The sequence below is a fragment of the Andrena cerasifolii genome, chromosome 3 (assembly GCF_050908995.1).
Source record: "Andrena cerasifolii isolate SP2316 chromosome 3, iyAndCera1_principal, whole genome shotgun sequence".
Taxonomy (NCBI): Eukaryota; Metazoa; Arthropoda; class Insecta; order Hymenoptera; family Andrenidae; genus Andrena; species Andrena cerasifolii.
This window is the reverse complement of record NC_135120.1, coordinates 7,764,120-7,785,759: the sequence shown is the minus strand read 5'-3', so window position 1 is coordinate 7,785,759 and position 21,640 is coordinate 7,764,120. Positions and strand designations below refer to the sequence as shown.

At 46.2% G+C, this 21,640-nt stretch overlaps 1 protein-coding gene across 4 annotated transcripts in view; it reads left to right on the top strand.

Annotated features, from left to right (window-relative positions):
• Nucleotides 1-21,640, top strand: part of Kug (FAT atypical cadherin kugelei) — a 508,387-nt gene that overhangs the window by 473,327 nt on the left and 13,420 nt on the right. For 3 of the 4 annotated variants that reach the window (XM_076808465.1, XM_076808464.1, XM_076808463.1), the window contains 10 exons: nucleotides 5,401-5,556; nucleotides 9,030-9,140; nucleotides 13,081-13,233; nucleotides 13,545-13,758; nucleotides 13,895-15,455; nucleotides 15,904-16,474; nucleotides 17,751-17,922; nucleotides 18,001-18,225; nucleotides 19,274-19,297; nucleotides 21,045-21,281. In XM_076808465.1, the coding sequence (XP_076664580.1) occupies nucleotides 5,401-5,556; nucleotides 9,030-9,140; nucleotides 13,081-13,233; nucleotides 13,545-13,758; nucleotides 13,895-15,455; nucleotides 15,904-16,474; nucleotides 17,751-17,922; nucleotides 18,001-18,225; nucleotides 19,274-19,297; nucleotides 21,045-21,281 (3,424 nt within the window). The remainder of the gene's footprint in view (nucleotides 1-5,400; nucleotides 5,557-9,029; nucleotides 9,141-13,080; nucleotides 13,234-13,544; nucleotides 13,759-13,894; nucleotides 15,456-15,903; nucleotides 16,475-17,750; nucleotides 17,923-18,000; nucleotides 18,226-19,273; nucleotides 19,298-21,044; nucleotides 21,282-21,640) is intronic. The other variant, XM_076808466.1, reaches the window with a different exon arrangement.

The window sequence follows — 21,640 nt, the reverse complement described above, 5'->3', positions numbered from 1 at the left end:
ACAGTAGCACAAATTTAGCTTTACAAAATTAAAATATTTATTGATTTTAATTGTAATGGTAAATGAAGAAAAGTAAAATTTATAACCAATTATGCGGTGTCCCCATTGTGGCAGAAATAGAAAACGTTTTGGCTGGTGCATTCTTCAGGTGATTAATTCTTACATTCAGTAAGAGAGAATAGGGTAAACACGAATGCGATGATTACGGCGTTTTAATAAATGAAAACGATGTTCGAGCAGAAAGTAATAAATACAGAACGCTCATACTATTCAAGATAAACACAATTTATTATTTTCATCATGTTTGAAGTAATATTTTGTCCATTTTCAATTGCATGCAATTAAGCTGAAATAAAGCACTTTTTTTACCAACATTTTGTGACCAAGGCGTTGCTTGAATCATGATTCGAACCTCTGAAATAAATTCTTTTTTATTTTTTGATGTCGTGGGGTATCGACGAACAAATCCGATGGGGTAATCTCGAACCTTCGAGATTAGCAACGTTAACCGATTTTGATATAATTTTCAGCATGCATAAAACTTAAGGTAAAGGCACCAGCTGCAGTCTGCAAAACAAAATGCTGTTGAAATCCTATTTTTCAGATCGCCTATTTCTCCATTTACCGAGTACTACTTAAGATTAGTCCGTTGTTGCTCCCAATGCCTCATATGTAGGTGCGGTACTGATTCAATTTTTCGGTGAAAATCAATTTTTGTGTGACGATTTCTGTTTTAATTAATGCATAGTTCATTGTATGGTGGTTAAACATTGCAGTCTGTATTCAGTTACGATCCATTATTAAAATCTGCAATTGTAGGGGAGACCGGGGCTAGTTGACTAATTTTTAACATTTCTAATTTTTATAAATAGACCATTGGTATTTTCTTGACTTGTTGCACACCAAAAGCTTACAAATTTGGTTAGGTATACTGGCTTAATTTATTTAAAATTGTTTTAATTGAGTCTAGGTCGTAGTTTTTATTATATTTAGAGCGGTGAGACGAATATGTCAACAAACCCCGGCTGTGGGGTTAGTTGACTTGACATTTACTTTTCAGTTTTAACCCTTTGCCTGCGAAAGACGTATATATACACTGTCTCAGTTCCATCAATATATACGAAAGGCGTAAATATATATCATATGTTTTGAGATATTTAACGTGTTACAATCGCCCCCTGTTACTGTCGCCCCCGGTCTACCCTACATTCTCTTCAAGTTTCTTAATGGAGGTGTTTAGTGCAATTCAATATTACCAAATTAATTAAAGGAAGTCACAGCTGTTATTACCTCTCTCCATCAACAGTAGTTGGCTAATTATGTATTACAGTTTATTACCGCGCCAGAAATAATCATTCAGATATAATCATGAAAACATTTTAATGGCGACTTCATTTCTTATTACTTAGGTAGTTCGTTATTACCTGGAACAGTCCAATATTCTATTCTACGCAGACTTTTACATAAAAGCAAAAGTTTCAAAGCTTCAGAGTTCAGGTTACTTCGAAGATCAGATCCCATTCTTCCGACCAATAATGTACACCCCCTGCTTGGTGCTCGGGGAGCAAGAAACCATGGTTCACGTACCCACGAAAATATGAAAGGCAGCCCCCATTTCCATGACAAATATTCAAAGATCCGCGTGGGTCAGAGATCGACCTGGGGCACGGCCGCCGCCGAAATTACGTGCGCGATTGCAGCCGGGAGTCGTGCACGTTCAGCCCTCGTCCCGTCGATATTTCGCCAGCTCCGGGAAACGAGGAATAATGTCGGTCGCGTGTTACAGCCTGACGACATTCCGCCGGGCGGAGTTTATTACCGGCAACCCTTTCGCCGGAGACGAGTAGCGAGCGGGTCTCGTGTCGAGCGAGTAAGCGAGTCCCGCGGGCTCGGCCGCAAACGCGAGGTTATGCCTGAAGAAATCAGCAGATGCCGACGGGGTAATTACGAGGAGACGGGAAAGGCCTCGGCACACGAACCAGAAGATTCTCAAGAATTGTGCCCCACTATTACCCCTAATCACAGGGAGAACGCGGTCCCCGGAGATCCTCGAAACAAGGTGTATATATCCTGTGCTTGGGGAGTGGTCCAGAGCTTGTTCAGGACACTCACGTGAACGAGGGCAGGGAGCGAGGTTCGAGTCAACGATTTGGCTCAAATTCTGCATACAGTTGGCGCACGCCTTGTTCGCGGCAAGACCTGTTATTCCAAATTTCGCGAGAAAATCGAGTTCAAAGTTTTCCTCGCTTCGGCATTAAGGGGTTATGCCTAGCCAGGCGGTCGAAAAGAGGCGAATATTTGTGAATTTTTTTTGAAGAAGCGGAAGCGTATATTTTTACAGAACTTTTTGCGCTTAAAAGAGCAACATTTAAAGAATATTTAGTAATTTTTTCGTGGAAAAATATTTACGTTTATAATAAAATAACGGGCGACATCCAAGAAGCATTTTTAAAAATTTGGTTTTGCGGTGAGCATTGCCAGTCGGAACCAGATTATCTCAAATCAAAAAACAAAAAAGATTTCGTTAGTATATTAATGTATCCTCAGGTTGACGGAAAGAATTTTCCGAAATATTAAGTTAAAACAAAATGGCGGCTATTTAAAGTTGAAATCCTGATTTTTCGCGTGATTTTTGCAGGAAAAAATCAGGATTTCAACTTTGTCTATCGACTTCTCTTTTTTACTTATCGGGACACAGCACGTCGTTTGGGATGAATAACTCCATTAATAGAATATGTAAATTAGCGAATCGTTATAGCGAACATGTTGATTTTTTTAACCGTACATTGGCCACCTTTAAATATCGTTTGCGGGCTTTGGCTCGCAGGAACGTCTTTGTACACGCCCGTTAATTTAAATTCTAACGTTAATTGTATTAGTTCATTAGTTCCATTATTTTATTGTATCATAGTTTGTTTATATATGTACTGGCTTTTCTTCTGTTTTCTTTTCTTTTACATTATTTGTTAATTGTAAACTAAAGGGTATTTACCCGTTGAAATAAATAATAATAATAATAATATTCGAGTCAAATGGGTGACCTCGTGCACTTCTCTGTAACTGTCCCTGTGATTCGTTGAAACATGTTGGACCTTTTCGGTGGGACATACTCATGCTCGTTTTTATCAGATAATTTCTGCGAGGTTTCTCTAGCGTAGTATGCCCCCAAGAATCTTCCTACTTGCCGAACACTCCAGTTTCATTTGTGATTCTTGCTAGGGGGTGTATTTACTCGTCGCCAGCAAACAGTCGAATAAAGCGACCTCTATCTTTCCGAGGTAAATTAATGAAAATTGTAACGTCTCCAAGGGAGATGTCATAAATCCTCAACCATTATCTTGGAGGATTCTTCGAGTCTTCCGTTCGCAGTAAAAGGACTTCCGCGGAGGATTCCGTCGCTTTAAAGCAAATTTATGTTTACAGGAGAACCCCTTCTTTTATTACGAAAATCGTCAACCCTCTTTTTTACTCTGCCCGCCGCTTGAGAGTCTAGAAGGAGGGTTACTTAAGTCAAAGACCATCGTTCCCCCTTTTATATTCACCTCCCAGGGCAACTATATTCTTAAAACAATAACCTCCGCGCCGCGCAAGAGTCACTTGTCACTTCGCAAAATGTAGAAGCGACGCATGAATTCCTAGACGCCTCGAATTCGAGTCTGCGAGCAGCCCGCCTGGCTTTGCGCGCTCCCAGCGGCGGATGTGATTAAATATCGATCGCGAGGGCCGCGGGGAATACAGCTGTTCGAGTAAATAATTTCGCTGAAAACGCTTAAACAGTGTGCTCCGCGTATTACCGCGACACGTGAGCCAACAGCCCCAAAAAGGACGGAGGAGAGGGAGGGGAGGCACCGAACCCAAGCACAGAGGGATTCATATCAACGACCGGACGAGGTGTTGCGATAAATTATTGCGCTCTTTAAATCTCAATATCGCGAATTCCGTACCCACCAATATGCGCTAAGGATAATTGATAACCCGATATCGGTTAATCGATACACAGAGGGTGCAACGTGACCGTGCTGCGGGGGCCGATGCGGCGGGAACAGATGGACCCTGCCGATATTGCTTTCGGCTATTTTTCGCGGGAACAGGACAAACATGTAAAACCGTGGCGTAAGGGGGAACAGTCACCTGCCGGTGGCTAACGAGACAACCGGGCCGCAGTAATTAAACTAGCCTCGATCGGTGTACCCTGAGCACTGGCTATGACAGCTCGCGATTGGCCATTTTAATGGATTCAATGAAACTGCGTACCTCGCAACGTCATCGTCTACTGGCCGGCACTGGAACTTCAGAAGAGGCTGCACGCGAAGCAACTCCTCCGGGTGCTCCCGGAAAGTCTGCCTCGCACTCTGCGCGCAGTTACGCCAGTTGTTCGACGAATATAATCCCGCGGTGGAGCAGCTAGATTCCCCGTGCCCGTTGGAGGATAAGCATCAAAACTATTACGCGAGTCGGCTTGAAGAATAAGACGCGGGTGGAATGGAAGGCGGCTGGTACCGGGGATAAGCTCGATCGAATAGACAGAAGGTGTGCGGAGCCTTATCCTGGCGGGGAAGGTAGCCATGTCGGAGGAGTAACTTTCCCCGCAGCGGCATCCTCGCCGAGATTTCGTTGGCCCTTTACATTTACGATCGCCGAGGACGAACCCGGTCAGCGCTGGCCGATTGCGCTAGATCGTACGTGCGATGCTCCTGCATGAAAAGTCCGGGGGGAAGATTTCGCGGTACCCAGCGGGAAGATGGTGGAAAGTGTGTAGGATAAGGGTAACGGCCGCGGTAAGTGGGATAAAAGAAAAGGCCGGGCGGAAACTCATACTCGCCGAGAAACGTTTCGAGATATTGCGTTGCCAAGTTCCAAAGTGCGCCACACTTCTCGTTATATTCCTTCGGGTTCCGTTTCGCTAGCCGGCATTTGAATCTGCCCTGGAATGTGCCCGTGCCGTATTCCACCGGCAGTAATTCTGCTGTGCGAAAATGACCCCGGCTAGGTGGGCAGGAAGCAGGTAAAACTGATGGCACATTCAGCCTTACTTTAATCATTTCCAACGCTCCGCCCGTGACAGGAATATACTTTGCCGGTATAAATGAGTTTTCCTTGAATAAACCACACGGTGGTCGAATGGCAGGCGCGGGTAATAACACAGAGCCGGCCCGCGCGCTATTATCCTTATCTACTTCGATTCGTCGAATCCGCGGGCAATTTTTCTCCCCCGCTCTGTCGCAGCGCGGCTGTTAAACACACGTCTGGGACGTCGGGGAGAATGCTGCGGGTTCGGCCGCGGAGTGGGTCATTTTTCTCGATGCCCAAGCTGTTTTGTACCGGCGAAGTCTTCCCCGCCGAGGAACTATAAATCTGCAGCCACCTCTCAAACCTGCGATCGATCATTTTCTGTTTCAGGTGACAGTGAGGGACGACGGGAGGCCTTCTTTGTCGTCCACGACCCGCGTGGTGATCGCGGTGGCGGACATAAACGACCACGGGCCCGAGTTCGAGCAAAAATTCTACACCGTTCAGATACCAGCCTCCCCATCGGCCGACAAACCCTTGTTCCAGGTACGAAGTGTCCCTCCTTTGTTTCGACCACTCGGAACGATTTCCCCGTCGACGTAACTCCATCCGAGCCTTCCGTAGTTCAATTGGAACATGCCACTTCGGCCCTCGATGTGAATCGAGAAGCGGACGGAGCCAGCGACTCTCTGCTCCGGCACCGTTCCCCTCGTTTTCGTACACCACCCAGAAGCATCCATCCCTCGAATATCTTGCTGTATATATTATCTGCTCACTCGCCAGGAAAAAGCCCGCGAGAGGAACGCTCGCCCAGATTACGTAGGCTAGACAAGGGGAGGCGTGCGTGAGTCGAGAACTAATCGAAACTTCGATTCCGAAGCGGCGCCATTCGTTTCCCCTGGGCTTCCAGCCGTTAAAGCACTGGATTATATAGTTTCCATTGTATCTTCTCTTTGAAATAATATTATTCGCCAGCCAGTCGAATTCTAGCTATCTTGACTCGCGCGCTCCTTCAAAGCTGCTCGTTAACTCGTCAAAAGGGAAACGATTCCGAGGTCGAATCTAGGAGCTCAGTATTTCTATGGATTTTCCGCTGGAGCATTTGTTCTTGAGTTCTATTTCGAAGCAGACTTCGCAGCTAGTGGCTGAACCAGGGCTTGAAACCGTTATTATGAAGATTTCGGTTCCTGAAAGAGTTATGAAGAACCTTTATTCTGAATAACCGTTATAAAGACTCCAAATGTCAGACTATATCAGTGTAAGTTGCGGTTCCTATATAGCTCTATAACTTTTATTTTTGTAGGTTCTATATAAGTTCAAAAATGGTTATAGAAACGATTTATGTAGTTCTATAATTTTTATTTTTTAGGTTCTATATAAGTTCCAAAACGGTTATAGAACCGATTTATATAGTTCTATAACTTTTATTTTTAGGTTCTATATAAGTTCCAAAGCGGTTATAGAACCGATTCTGGTAACGATTGTACAGAATTTTACAAGTAAATGAAACCACAACATATTAGAACTATAGATTCCTGTGTATAATGAAATTGTTTAAAAATTATTATAAATAAGTGAGTAAATATGTATTATGTACACATTTGTACATAGTTACATATACAATTATTTTGTAATATAAAGTGTTCGTTAATATAAATGTTTGGTTGTTATACCGATGAGGGGCTAGCTTATGGATTTCAATGATTTTTTAATATGTTGTCAGAATCATGGTCCTGATGGTGAGGTGGACCCTCATTGAAAAAATGAACTTGACAAATAAAAGTTTCGATCTATGGTATTAAATATTTATTGCGCTTTTTGCTATAATAATACACAGAATAGATAGACTTAATACGCATACTTATATATATATCTTAGGTTCTGCATAAGTTCTGTGAGATTGGGAAGCGACCGGATCAGAAGCAGGGTGAAGAAGCAACTCGCGTGCCTCTAAACAAGTTTATTATATATATTTATTTATTATACAAGTTTATTATATATAATAATAATTATATAATTATTATATTATACAAGTTTATTATATATATATAATAAACTTGTATAATAAACTTGTTTAGAGGCACGCGAGTAGCCTCTCCACCCTGCTGCTGATCCGGTCGCTTCCCAATCTCACAGAACTTATACAGAACCTAAGAAATAAAAGTTATAGAGCTATATAAATCGGTTCAATAACCGCTTTGGAACTTATATGGAACCTAACAAATAAAAGTTATAGAACTATATAAATCGGTTCTATAACCGCTTTGGAACTTATATAGAACCTAAAACATAAAAGTTACACAGCTATATAGGAACCGCAACTTAAACTCATACAATTTGATATTTAGGTTCTTTATAACTGTTATTCAGAATAAAGGTTCCCCATAACTCTTTGAAACAGTTATTTTCGGAACCTGTTCAAGCCCTAGTCTGAACTAATATTCACTTTAGATAAGTAAACGATCAGCTACAATCTCCGCCCTCTTCACCCCAATCACAAAGTCTCAAACCTCACGCTTCCCCGTAACGAGAGCCAGAGGTTCCCCTTGACGAACCTGTGCCTCGATGCAGAAGTCGATCCAGCTTATCTAACCCCCCCCCCTTTAGTGATTGCTTGAACCCCGTCTTAATTTTGTACGCCGTAACAGAGCCAGCATACACGCGCGTGCACAGGCGTGGCACGATGTGTCGCGTGAGCCGAGGTACAGAGAAAAAGCGTCTGGTACGTATACGCGCCCGCAAATTGCGGGCGGATTGCTTGCGATACACCCCGCTTTGTCGTTATCGAACGTGGCCCCCCCCGCCTCCGGGTCGTCTCTTGTTCCCGCGTGATCAAAGTGTAACAACCCACGGCCACTCTCGCTGACTACCGCACCGTGAAAGGGTAGAAGATTTACCGCGCGAACACCCTCGCGACGGGATCCTCCTACAACCCTCCCTTGTTCCTCGGATTTACTACTAAGAGACGCAGCAGCGTTCCACGTGTCGCCGACTTTGGGCTTCGATCGGCGGAAATAGCGGTAACGAGCAGTTCAGCTTCGGCAATTGTTGCACGCTTAGAGATCGATCCTGGGCGTCGGATGGTCGTTTCTAAAAGGGATTCAGGTCTCAATGGGAAAGTTTGTTCCGCGCTGTTTATAAGGATCGAAGAAGCTAGCTTCAAGGTTCGAATAATCGATGATAATGAATCAATGAAACAACCCCGGGAGCAGGAAGCGCAGAACAGCCGAACTGTTGGAAAATGTAATACGATAGCCGAATTCGGGAAGGCTATTAACCGGGAATGGAGCCGCGCCCGTTAAGAGTATATCCCGGTAACGCTAAATATTTGCAAAATTGCGAGGGCGCGAGGGAAAATAAGGTAATAAATGGTATCAACGCGGCGGAGGTGCCCCGTTAATCCGATGTCAACAGCGATATGGCTTTTACAGTATGCCCGGGATATTTAATATAATTTCCTCGGCCGCGTTTCGTCGAGGCCGCAGGTTCGATTTCACCGAACACCGCGTCGCAGCCGCTCGCTCCCGTGATTACCGCCGATCGTCGAGCACTGTACTTGGGCAAATTTCTGATCCGCACCCCTCGATCGTCGCCACACACAAATTCCCCCGTTTTCACGCTCGATCTGCCAAGAATCCCCGCACAGCCAACGGTCTTCCATGGAGGAAGGATGAGTGCGAACAGCCAGAGAACGTCTGGGACCTGAAGCCGGTAGGAGAAGACCGGGGGTGTACCATAGATCACGAGCATAAAGCGCGATCCTTTCCAGCGGGGGGTAGAAGAACGGTCCCATAGACCGGCTCAACCATCGAGAATCGATTGTAATTTCGGGCGGACGACACTCGCGACGCCTTAGCAACGTCGTCGGGCGTGTTTGAACGAATTGTTGGAGTAATCGAGCGATCGGAGCCGAGTGTTCCTCCGGCGAGCCCAGGAGAAGTCGCACGCGGAGGGCCTCGGGGCGAATTAGCAGCAATGAATGCGAAAGTTAAACGCTCTCCTTCTCTGGTTCCCGACAGAAATCGAGGAACCGCTCGCGGGAGTTCGACCTCTCGATCGATACGTTACTAGAGAACGGGACTTGGGAGACATTTAGCCCCGACACCTTGTCAGGAGATCGTATATTCAGGGTAAGGACACCGCCGGCACGTAACACTGACCCGCCGCGTGCACACACGAGCGGGGGCATAATTCATGCGTAAATGCGGAAATTGGTCTGTCGGGTAGTTTACGCGAGCTCTTCTTTTTGCATTGATTTATGGCCGCTTCTTTGTTCATCTCGGTACTGGTGCGTTCGTTATATGATTATGGTGCTGCATCTTCGTGCAACCCCGCTGCCCGTTACATAGGACCGCCATGCATTCGTGTAACTTGATCGATCCTCCTTTTTCTTTCCTTTTTTTATTTCGTCCTGCCCGATGCAACCGCCCACACTTTTCGAAGTCTCTTAACCGTGCGCGGCGTAGTGGTGGAGATTTATCGATGGTAGTATGGATAGTCACCGATGGTCCTCACTATCGAAAACTATCGATAGCTTAGTTTCCATGTCGATAGTAGAGGTTACGCGCCTAGAATTCTGAAATTTTTGAATTATTGCAAGCGAGGAGTTTCATTTGTTTCGTACTACCTACTGTTAGCCTTTTGTCATTACGAAGACACTTTATAGCCGTATTTGCCTGCACGTGTATTTTACGAATTGTTATTGGTTAAAAAAAAATGATAAAACAATTATTAAACTATGTTTAATTAATTTTGTGATTTGTTGCTTGTATGTTGAATACTTTCCGTATAATTTCACGTACTTTGAATTTAATAATGCAGGGTATGCTTCACCTGGAGTGCATAAAAGAAATACTTACAGAATGCCAGGAAATTGTTCGGTTTTTTAAAAGCAGCAGTGTTGGAACAGAGGTGCTTAAGAAAGAACAACGAGCAACAAAAACTCAGGAATATAAATTAATTCAAGAAGTACCAGTAAGATGGAATAGTTCAGATTACAAGCACTGATTAAATTACGTAATGCTCCTCCACCGCTAACAGTGGATGAAATAATTGTTTTTGGCGACTTAAAAAACATTTGGTCTCCTTTTGAAGAAGCAACAAAGAAGATTTCTTGTTCAGACTATGTAACGATTTCTATGATTATACCCCTGAGTTACGGAATATGTAACTACCTAAACAATATAACTAAAGATTTGAATACCAATGAAGGAAAAATAGTTTGTGCAAAAGTAACAGAATCTGTAATACAAAGAGTCTTCCTTCACGAGTTAAGATCTGTAACAAGAATTGCAACAATTCTTGGTCCAAGGTTTAAAGAAGAAGCTATCAGAAATCCAAAAAACTCTAAGGAAGCCTCGCTTTTGTTGCAACAAGAAATGAATAATATTTTAAGAGAAACAACAGCGATACAACTACTAAGCACAGAAACATCACCATTAACGTCACCATCACAAAAATCTTTATTTTCATTTTTGGAACAAAGAATTAGAGAAAAGAATAAAAATATAACAACAGATGTTCTAATTTTGAAAAGACAATTTTTAGAAAAAGAAAATGCCTCAGAGAAATCTGATCCTTTAGCTTTTTGGAAGGTAACTTAAATATTTGCTTATAAATTGTAATTTCCTGTTAATTATCTGTATCCTTTTTAAGGAATAGGTGAAGACATGGATGTCTTAACACAGCTAGCATTTAATAATTTATGCATCCCTGGCTCTTCCACAGCAAGTAAAAGAACTTTTAGTGCTGCAGGTCAAATCATAACTGACCGCAGATCAAGATTAAAACCTAAAAATGTGGATACATTAATTTTTCTTAATAGGAATGAATGGCTATCAAATTCATAGTAATGCAATAAAAGTTTATTATTTTAGATAAATAGAAACCTTTGTTATTTCTAACACAGAATTAAAAAAAATGATAAAACAATTCCATCTTATTAATATTAATATCATATATATATTGTTTTATCATTTTTTTTAATTCTGTGTTAGAAATAAAAAAGGTTTCTATTTATCTAAAATAATAAACTTTTATTGCATTACTATGAATTAAATTTGCTAGCCATTCATTCCTATTAAGAAAATATATATATATATATATATATATATATATATATATATATATATATATATTAGGTTACTTCAATCGATCCAAGTTTTAGACAACTGATTGTCGGTCTACTAGTAAATAGTAAACAAATTTATCATAAAAATTAATGATCATAATAAGATGTAAATTTCCTTCTACAATTTTATCTTGAGCATATCTACCTATACATAAAACTATCGGTATCTATGAATAACTATCGATGGCTAGTGCCCCAACAATCGAAAACTATCGATGGTGCCAACTATCCATAAATCTCCACCACTAGCGCGGTGCGACTTCGTGCGAACATTACCTAGAGCTAAGAGTCCCTAGCACCCCCAAAAGAAGGGGCATTGTAAGAGAATCAAACTGGATTTTATTCTTTAAATAAATTCTTCTAATCACCCATTGAATTCGATTGAATTTGCATTAAAAATATTTTACTCCGCTCAACTCGGCTCCCCCAAGGTTAAATCCTGAGTGCGCCACTGTCCATTATTATTTCGTTTCATTCGACTTTAACAACGCTTTCGCAAGCTGGCCAGAGTGCCCGAGCGCGGACAGCTCGCATTAAATGTTCAATAACCAGAGATTCGCACGGACTCGCGTCGCACGCGTTTCCCACTCTCTCTCTCTATCTATCTCTCACCCCATTCTCTCCCCTGTGTATGTGTCCGTCTGGATATCTCCGCGACATTTTGCCAGTTTTGCTCGTCTCTATGTGTACACGTTATGTTGTTGAATGTTTCGCCTTTGTGTACGGGGCTGTCGCCTGATCATTCTCCATTCTCTCTCATCGTGGATTAATAATAAGGATCGCGGCGCTGGGCCGCGGGAGCATGACCTAAGTGCCATGGAATGCATGAAGCGCGGTTTCTCGTTCGCCGATCAAAGACTGCATCGCTTGTGGGATAACGATTTCGTCGCCGAAACGAGCATCCCCCGACTCATAGTGCGTTACCTGTGCTCAGGATTTTGCTCGTGCTGCGCTCATGCAATAGCATGGAAATTCTGGGTGTGAAAGCTCGAATAGCTGACGAGCTTGTACGCGAAGGGAGTACGTTAAGTGGCGGAGTGATTCGTTCGTGGGAGTACAAAGTATAATAAATATTTCTGAAAGCTACTGTTTCACTTTCACGTCAGCCAGTCTTCATGTCTATCGTTTAATTCCTGGAATTTTAATCTGGACAATAAGAGTCGACACGAATTGCTCAGCCACTGTGCATACCCGCGCAAAAGGAGCAAGCAGCGTATTCGTTCTGTCCCAGGCATTAGCGAGGGTACGTTCTTCCATGTATCAGCATGGGTGGTTTTCTTTCTCAGCTCGATGTTACGGCGTTCCGTGCTCGCGCGATCTATCAGCCAGTTCGCGGAGCCGGGGCCTGTGTTCAATACGCTTCGATGCAGATGGATATTTGGCAGCTCGCAAGGGGAGCAGTGTTCTGCCTCCTCCGCCGTTCAGCTCCTTTCTTTTACCATTCTCGCGTTTCGTTTCGCGTGCCGCATGACGCGTCGACTGCGCGAATGCTACGCTTCCAGGTCCAGGAGCGCAATGTTCCGCGAGACACGTCCGCGGAAAGCCGGGAGGGACGAATCCGAGAGGTTCTTAGAACGTGGACAGGATGTTTTAGACAGAATGAATTGTTTAGAATTCGCGCCCTGGATGTCACTTTCACTCGGCGATCGCTGTAGGCGAGTTCTTTGGTTCCCTTTCTTTTACCAGACACTGTCGAACGTTCTGCCGCGCGATCGCGTAGGATCGAACGCCTCGAGACGATTTTGGGACGTGTTCAATGGAGCTTGGATCTTGCCAACTTCTCAGGATTTCTTTTTCCATTTCGTTTTAATGCAGCCGACGGCCGCGCACGATACTAATGTCTCTTCTCTGTCGTGTAAAGTTATGTTGGTAGAGAGTCGGACCAGCAGGGGTAACTGGTAACTGTTGTCTAACGTGCCCACTGTGTTCCTGTATGCCAGGTTCTCGCGAATGATAGAGACGTCGGTGACAATGGAAGAATCCAGTACAGCATTAAGGGTGGCCGGGGCAAGGGCAAATTCAAGATACACCCCACCACGGGCATGGTGTACTCGCAGCGTGGATTCGAGGCTGGACAGGAGTACGAGATGATGGTGAGTAATGAACAGAAGCGTTCCCACCCGCAAAATGTCAATTAGAAAACCATCGTGCCCCATCGAACACCACCGGCTATCATTTCGTTCCACCCCAACGATTCGACGATCCCACGACACATAAAGCCCTCCAATCAAGAGCAGTCCTCGGTATACACAAGAGTTGCCAGACGCAAAGGATGGCCGCGAACAGAGCATCCGCAAATTCAACACCAGCGTAATAGCCCTGAGAGCCACGGCTCGCGATCGATCGGGAAGCAGTTCCCCTCGATACGATTTAAGTTCGAGTTTGACTTGCGTCTGTTTGGCAGATAAGGGCCGCCGACAGCGGGGAACCGCAGCGTAGTCATCAAACACGGGTGTCCGTGCAAGTTGTCGAGGTTCCGAAGGAATCCGAGAGCCCGCCGGTCTTCAAGACGAACAATCAAAGCGTGGAGGTGACGGAGAGCGACGGGGTCGGCTTCCTCGTGGCCCTGATGCAGGCCACGGACAAGGACGGCGACTCCCTGTGGTACGATATCCTCGGTGAGTACACGCGTCGGTTACGATCCCGTACATCCCTGGCCGGAGTTGGGAGGTTCGTTAGAATCCGCGTAGTCACGGTGCGCCGTCCTCTACCAACGAGAAGCGGGAACTTGAGGCGTCCGCGTGTGTGTTGCAGACGGCAACGAGCGGGACGAGTTCTTCATCGGCCGCGACAACGGGAACGTGCTGCTGGCGAAGAAGCTTGACTGGGAGACGCAGAACTTCTACAATCTGACGATAGGCGTGACGGACAGCGTGCACACGGCAGTGACGCAGCTGCTGGTCACGGTGATCGATATCAACGATCACAGGCCGGAGTTCACGGAGGCTACATATCGCGTGGACATCTCGGAGAACGTGGGCAAGGGCGAGAAGATCCTGCAGCTGCACGCCACCGACGAGGACGAGGACAAGAAGGTGTTCTACAGCCTGCACGCCGCACAGAATCAGGCCTCGCTGGAGATCTTCCACGTGGACTCGGTGACGGGCGCTGTTACCTTGAACGAGGTCCTGGACCGGGAGACGATCGAGGAGCACGTGCTGACGGTGATGGTGAAGGACCAGGGGACGCCGGCCAAGCGTAACTACGCCAGGGTGATGGTGACCGTGCACGATCACAACGACCACGCTCCGGAGTTCATCAGCGAGATCATCCAAGGGAAAGTGTTCGAGACCTCGCCGATCGGCGCCGCAGTGGTGCAAGTCTACGCTATAGACAGGGACCGAGGTGACAACGCGAAGATCACTTACTCGATCACGTCTGGGAACGTGGGCAACATGTTCTCCATTGAGCCGGAGCTGGGCGCGATTCGCGTGGCCCGTGAACTGGACCTGAGTGTCTCCTCCGAGTACATATTGCTCGTGAAGGCCACGGATCACGGTTCGCCGGCGCTATCCAATACGGTACCAGTCCACGTGATGGTCACCATGGCTGACAACGCTCCGCCTCGTTTCATACAGAAGGAGCTCTCCGCGGAGATCTACGAGAACCAGCAGCTGGGCACGTACGTGAAGCACGTGGAAGCAAGGAGCACCTCCTCGTTGCAGTTCGAGATCATGGAGGGCAACGTGGACGACACGTTTTTCGTGAACCCCAGCACGGGCATCATAGTCATCAAGAACGAGCTGGACTACGAGAAGACTAAGTTCTACAACCTGACGCTGGCCGCGACCAACATGGCCGGTGCGAGGGCTCGGTGCAACGTGATCATCCACGTGCTGGATCGCAACGACAACGCGCCCAGGTTTCTCCAGGCCACGTACAGCGGGGAGATCAGCGAGGGTGCCAGCATAGGCTCGCTGGTGCTCACCAATACCAGCACCCCTCTGGTCATAAAGGCGGAAGACGCTGACTCGGAGCTGAACGCTCTCCTGAATTACGATATCGTCGAGGATCTGCCGCGAAAGTACTTCCACATCGACTCCAGCACGGGCGCCATTAGAACCGTGATGGTACTGGATCACGAGAGCATACCGAAGTTCTCCTTCCACGTGAAAGTCTCCGATTTGGGCAAGCCCAAGCTCTCGTCCGAGACCACAGCCAAGGTGATGATCTCCGTCATGGACGTGAACGACTGCCCACCCAAGTTCCTGGAGAACGACTACAACACCACCCTGCTGTTGCCCACCTACAAGAACGTCGCTGTCGTCCAAGTCAGCGCCGTCGATCCGGACGGCTCCGAAGGAATCGCGCTGAGGTACGTGGGACCTTAAAGTGCATTTTACTGACCTCTTCACATTTGTAAACTTAAATAGTCACTTGATCCTCTCAGTCGTTTTAAACCCTCCTCCTGAACAACGCAACCACTCCTCGCTCTCGCAGAGAACGCTCCACTAGCCTGTGCGTGTCTCTGTATGTATGCCTGGCTAAAAAAGCTGATTCATATTTATGCCCCTCTCGCGCTTTCATTAGCATCCATTTACCATTATAATTGTTGCATAAAATTTGTACGATCCCTGTCCGATATGCGTTCACTTTTGCCCGCGCCCCGGAAGAACGTTGCTGTCCGCTTATTCCGTGACGGCGAGGACATTTGCATGTTCGTTCGCGGTGGACCTTTTTTTCGCGAGCGCTCACTGTGACGTTGCTCGTTCTCGACCGTTACAAGGTGGCCCCCGGAGGTAACGCTACTTTCTCTGGTGCAGGTACGATATCATCGACGGGAACAAGGGGCATACGTTCGATATAGACGCTCAGACGGGGATCATCACCGTTCACAACCCGGAACGCATGAAGAAAAGCTATCTGCTGCGGGTCCGAGTCTCCGACGGGAAGTACTCGAGCGTCAGCCAGGTGAACGTGATGGTGGAGAAGTCGGAGAACTCGGGCCTGGTGTTCCAGAAGGACGTCTACGAGGGCACGATCCCCGAGAACTCGACGAGGATCACGACCGTCGCGGTGGTGAACGTTCTCGGCAGCGCACTGAACGAGCACATAGTCTTCGGCATCCTCAATCCCACGGACATGTTTGTAATTGGATCGACGTCGGGGGCGATCCGCACCACGGGGATTAGATTCGACCGTGAAGTCTGCGACCATTACGAGCTGATAGTGGAGGCGAAGAGCCAAATGCCGGACGGGGAGAAGCCAAGGGTGGCGCACGTGATCGTCAACGTCACCATACTGGACATCAACGACAACTGCCCGATGTTCGTCAATCTGCCCTACTACGCCGTTGTGTCCGTCGATGCGCAAAAGGGTGACGTTATCACGAAGGTGAGCGGGCTGCAGCAAATTTCCCTTTACGGTGATATTACGATTCTGTCGTAGTTGCTCTTTCTTCTTAATGATGGTCGTTGGACCTCAACCAGTACTATCTCATATTCGAGTGTGACGCACAGAAATTATTATTATTATTATTATTATTATTGAAAATTAAACGGGCATTGCCCAGTACAAAGCACAGTTACAACGACGTGATAGGATTTTCCTGACACATAGTCTGAAGAGCTTCCAACTGAAAGAGGAACCACTACCGGAAAAGAAGTCGACGTAGTCTACATAGGAGCTAGCACTGAACATTAAGGGGAGGTTCTGGTCTAGAGCCCAAAAAAATAGGTGATATATAGGAATTAATTAAAGGAAAACTACTATATATAATGTAATAGGACTTTTTGCATTGTATTAAGGATGTCTTAGGTTATAGAAATATATTTTTTGTTTTATAATTAATCATTGCAGACAGCCTTGGGGAGTCGTTGAAGTCAAGGCGTCAAAAAATTGATCCAAATCGGTGGGCGCTGTATCTCCAAAAGTTATTATCCGATACGACTGAAACCTTTTTTATTTTGAAGATTATTCTTTTGGCTAGGGGGAAACTAAAAAAATTACAAAAATTACATTTTTTTAGAAAATAACGACAATTCAAGTTTGAAATCACTTTTCCCTGTATTTTTCGTCCTTTCATCGCCTTTGAAAATTATAAATTTTTAATTTTTTTAATCCCCCCCTAGCCAAAAGAATAATCTTCAAAATAAAAAAAGTTTCAGTCGAATCGGAGAATAACTTTTGAAGATACAGGTCCCACCGTTTTGAGAACACTGCTTTGAGAAAAACGCGTTTAAAGTTTTACGTGGGCGGTTGCTGCCCATGCATTTGCCGCGACTCAAATGCCTATAACTTCGAGAATTTTACGAATTTCAACCAATCCTTTTAAACACGTTTTCCTAAAAGGTTGAACATTCGAAAAATGAAATAAAGAAAAATCGACATTTAGACCAGAACCTCCCCTTAAGCGATTCATTGGATCAAGCGCCCCGTATTTAGATTTGAATTTGCGGTATACGAAAGGCGGCCTTTTTCTGACCCATCTGGTAGGAGCATATAGTTCAACGAGGTCCAGTAGTGCAGGACAATTAATTTCACTCTGCATAATCTTAAAAAGGAAGGTCATGTCCGTTACAGTTCTGCGCGCAGAAAGCGTTGTCGTATTAGGTTTAACAAGTATCGATGCAAACGCATTTGCAAGGAACGCATTTAAATCGGCACACAGGTGCACGCAGTAGACATGGACAGCGGCGACAACGGGGAGGTGAGGTACGAGCTGAAGAAGGGCCACGGGGAGCTGTTCAAGGTGTGCCGAAAGACGGGCGAGATATCTCTGAAACAGAACCTGGAGGGCCACAATCGCGAGTATCAGCTGACCATCGCCGCTTACGACGGTGGTAAGTGCACCGATCGCTCGAACCCCTTAATGGTCCACGTCCGAACGACTTTCGACAGGCTTTAAAACGTTATTTCAGGCATTACACCTTGCTCCATCGAGGTGCCGGTGAACGTGAAGGTGATAGATCGCTCGATGCCGGTGTTCGACAAGCAGTTTTACACGGACAGCGTGCTGGAGAGTATCGAGGTGCACTCGCCGCTGGCCCTGTCCATACAAGCCGAGTCACCGCTGAGTCGCAAGCTCATATACAGCATAACGAAGGGCAACGATTTCGAGGAGTTCGCTCTGGATTTCAACACAGGTGAGCGAGAGAGCGTTTCGACGCGCTGGCAAAAAAAAAATAAACCGTTTCGAAAACCGTTTGACAACCGTGCCGAAGATCGAATTAATTCCGCGGTGCACCCTCCCCGCGCGTATGGAACGATGAAGTTGCAAAGCGAATGTGGAACGATGCAGCCTTTCAGGCCACACGCGTGACAAAAGCTACAAAAGACCGGCGTGCTGCCGAGTTAGTTGTTCGTTTGTTTCCTTCCTTCAGCGTTCCACGCGTCATCGTTCCATGCAGGACGATAACGCGGACGAGTAGCGGCGTGTACAGGATCAACTACGCAGCTCGATATTCTCGATTGCTCCCGATATTGATCGGTAGCAGTCCGCGCGCCTTGAAAGAAATGCCACTCGCGTCGATTCGAGAAGGCTTGGAAATGATCAAGACGGGCGAATTATACGCCTGTATATCTCGCCGGGAGAGATTCGTCTTTTCGTTCGACGTGCGCCGGATTGTGTTACGACAGCGGCGAACGTGTGTTACATTCGAAACGTGAACGCGCGATCGAAGAGCGCTACATCCCGAATCCAGTCCCGAATTAAACGTCTCCTACAAGGATTCTCATTTCAACCCGGCTATGGGACTCATGTAATAATAACTTTTCAATGCCGCGGGTTTTCGAGTGAACCGCGCGCAGCTACTTTCCGTTTTAATGTGAATGGTATTCGGTGACTAAATTCTAATCAAGTAACGGGTGTAGTGGTGAGATTGTAGCAGAATGGGGGATGTTGGAATGTATCGCACGTAACACGAGCCGCGAGATCTGTTTACACCAATTACGATAATCCTTATTATTTATTTATTTATTTTTTTTTTAAGTACAATTTACCTTTTGTATTTCGAGGTCTACGTTGGAGCAGGTTTTTTTTTAAGATTTGTCGCTTCGATCGTTTTCTGTTTACGGTTGAATTTTGACGTCAGTCCACCCTCTTTACCCGTCTCTCCCCATAATATATTCTTTACGAACGCTTACCTGATTGAACTAGAAATTAAAGTGTTGTTGTATCTCCCTGTTTCGCAGCCCCCGACAGTAACAATGGTCCTTGTGAGTATAAAACATACTAGTTCTATCGGTCTGCTGTGTTGCACTGTTACAACGCTACTGCACTGCTCTCTGTCTCTCTCTTCTCTCTCCCTCTCTCTTTCGATTTCACGCACAATTCCAAATAACAACGATTATCCTTCCTTCTAATCTCTTCAAAGTTAAAACCCCGATGATTATTCTAGCGCTAGGGTCGTCTTCGAATATTTCAGCATCCCTCTGCGTTCCATCAATCGTTCCCCAAGTTCTCATCTATACCACGACTCGATCCTTTAATTTAAATTTCCTTCCCTCTAAAACTACCTTCATCACAACCCCCCTTTAGCCACCACCAGTTATTCACAAGAACTCGAGCTCATTTAGTGTATTCAACTCTCCGCGTTATTTCACCCCTCTCAAGACCATTCAGATGATCCCAAACAATCGAAGACATCCAAAAATTCTAACGCTCAGAACTGGAAGCGCTAGAAACTCAGAATCCCGACTGAAACAAGTAGAGAACCCGGCACCACCCCCGCATCCAAGCATTCCGATTCCCACGTAGCTTCTACGACGGCGCCTGCTCGCACGCCTCGGCCCTTTGGAAATCTAACCACTCGCACGGGAAATGGATTCTGTAAAAAGAGCCGAACGCTATTAACCACGCATCTTTTAACACCGCGCATGCTAACCCCGATTCTCCACCCCTCCCCAGTAGAGGACGCTTCGGATCGTGCACCCAGGAACACCTGCCACTCTCACTTTTAATCACCGTTTCCCTCCTCGTGCCCCGTAACTCGAACCGGTCTCATTATCTCATAGAAGCAACGGAGCTGTGTAAAGCGGGCTTGGAGCACAGTGTTGCTTAAACGCCAGTATGTTGTTACTTCGGGAACCGCTCTTGCCGCAGCAGTTTATCTGGAAACGTGTCTCGACCGAGGCTTATCGTCACCACCACCACATATACATACATATTTTTTTTTTCTCTTCACTTACCCGAGATTCTTGCAGCTTCGCTCCGCTCGCATGACCATGCCTGCACCTTCGACAGCGCGAACACGAAGGGACAGCGTTCCTGTACCTCCAGCAAGCCATAGAACGCGAGAGTGAGAGAAGAGGTACAGGAACGTGGACCATTTCTAACAGGTTGACTGTGATAGTTCTCCCTTCGGTGTTTCTTCTCTCGAGATCGTTGCGATGGAATGTTAAATAAGGGCGGGTGTATAGGGAGCCTTGAGTGGGTGGGGTAAATGTTTCGCTAAGAAGAGGTGAGGATCTCTGTTGGTCCCAGGGAATGGTCACCAAGGTAATCTTGTAGCACCTTCAGTGAGAAGAATTGATTCTTACTTATCTGCTTTCTTAGCGAATCAACTTCGAACCGAAAGCGATCTGTACTGCCGTCAACCTGTTACGTTGCACATAGCGCTGTCATGTTCGTAGGTGCAGACACATTCTGGTAGCATTCGCAAATTCATCCACGGTACACGAGCGTCTTGTGCAAACATGTTTACTACGTGACTCGCATATTCACCCAGTGCCCCTTGGTGTCCGCGAAACCGAGCAACTCCTCGTACCTTCGTACGCCACTTCTGAATCGAATGGAAAATGATCATTGGCTCTACGAGTCGCTAGCGAGGTACAGGTGTAGATGATCGCGCGCGCGGATCGCCCCCCAATCCAGGTCTGAATGGACTAGTTTCTCGGCTTTGTGGACGCTAACGCTGCATAGAGCGCGCTTTTTGGGTCTACAATCTTCTCTTCAATAAATCAGGTGTAATCTATGTGGTGGATGAGCTGGATTACGAACAGAAGAAGCAATACGAGCTGACAGTGAGAGCGACGGACAGCGTGTCCGGCGTTTACGCGGAGGTCCTCGTCAGCATCCTCGTGCTGGACGTGAACGACTGCCCGCCAGAGTTCACGCAGGACTCGTACAACATCTCCGTGTCGGAGGCTGCCTCGTTCGGCACTTCTGTGCTAAAAGTCAGCTCCAGGGATAACGACACAGGTAAGCAATCATTCTGGTACGTTATAATGCACGCCGTAGATTGGTCTCGCTTTCCAAACGCTGAAGAGCCCTCCTAGAATTTCTAATTAACGTCGAGGGGGGGGGCGGGCTCTTAGAGTGTCTCGTAAATAACGCGAGATTTCATGGTCGTGTAAGATTCGCGGTTATCGTAATTATTGCGGATCATGGCTGGTACTTTAACGAGCATCGAAGCATGGATTATGGCGATGCAGTATGCTCGAACGAAGTGCGCGTTATTACGTCGAGATCGACGAGCCGCCGAGATTTTAAATAACCTCGGCTACGCGCACAGTTGGGCTCAAGATCTCCTTCGGTCGTTTACTCGACAGCGCCCTCGT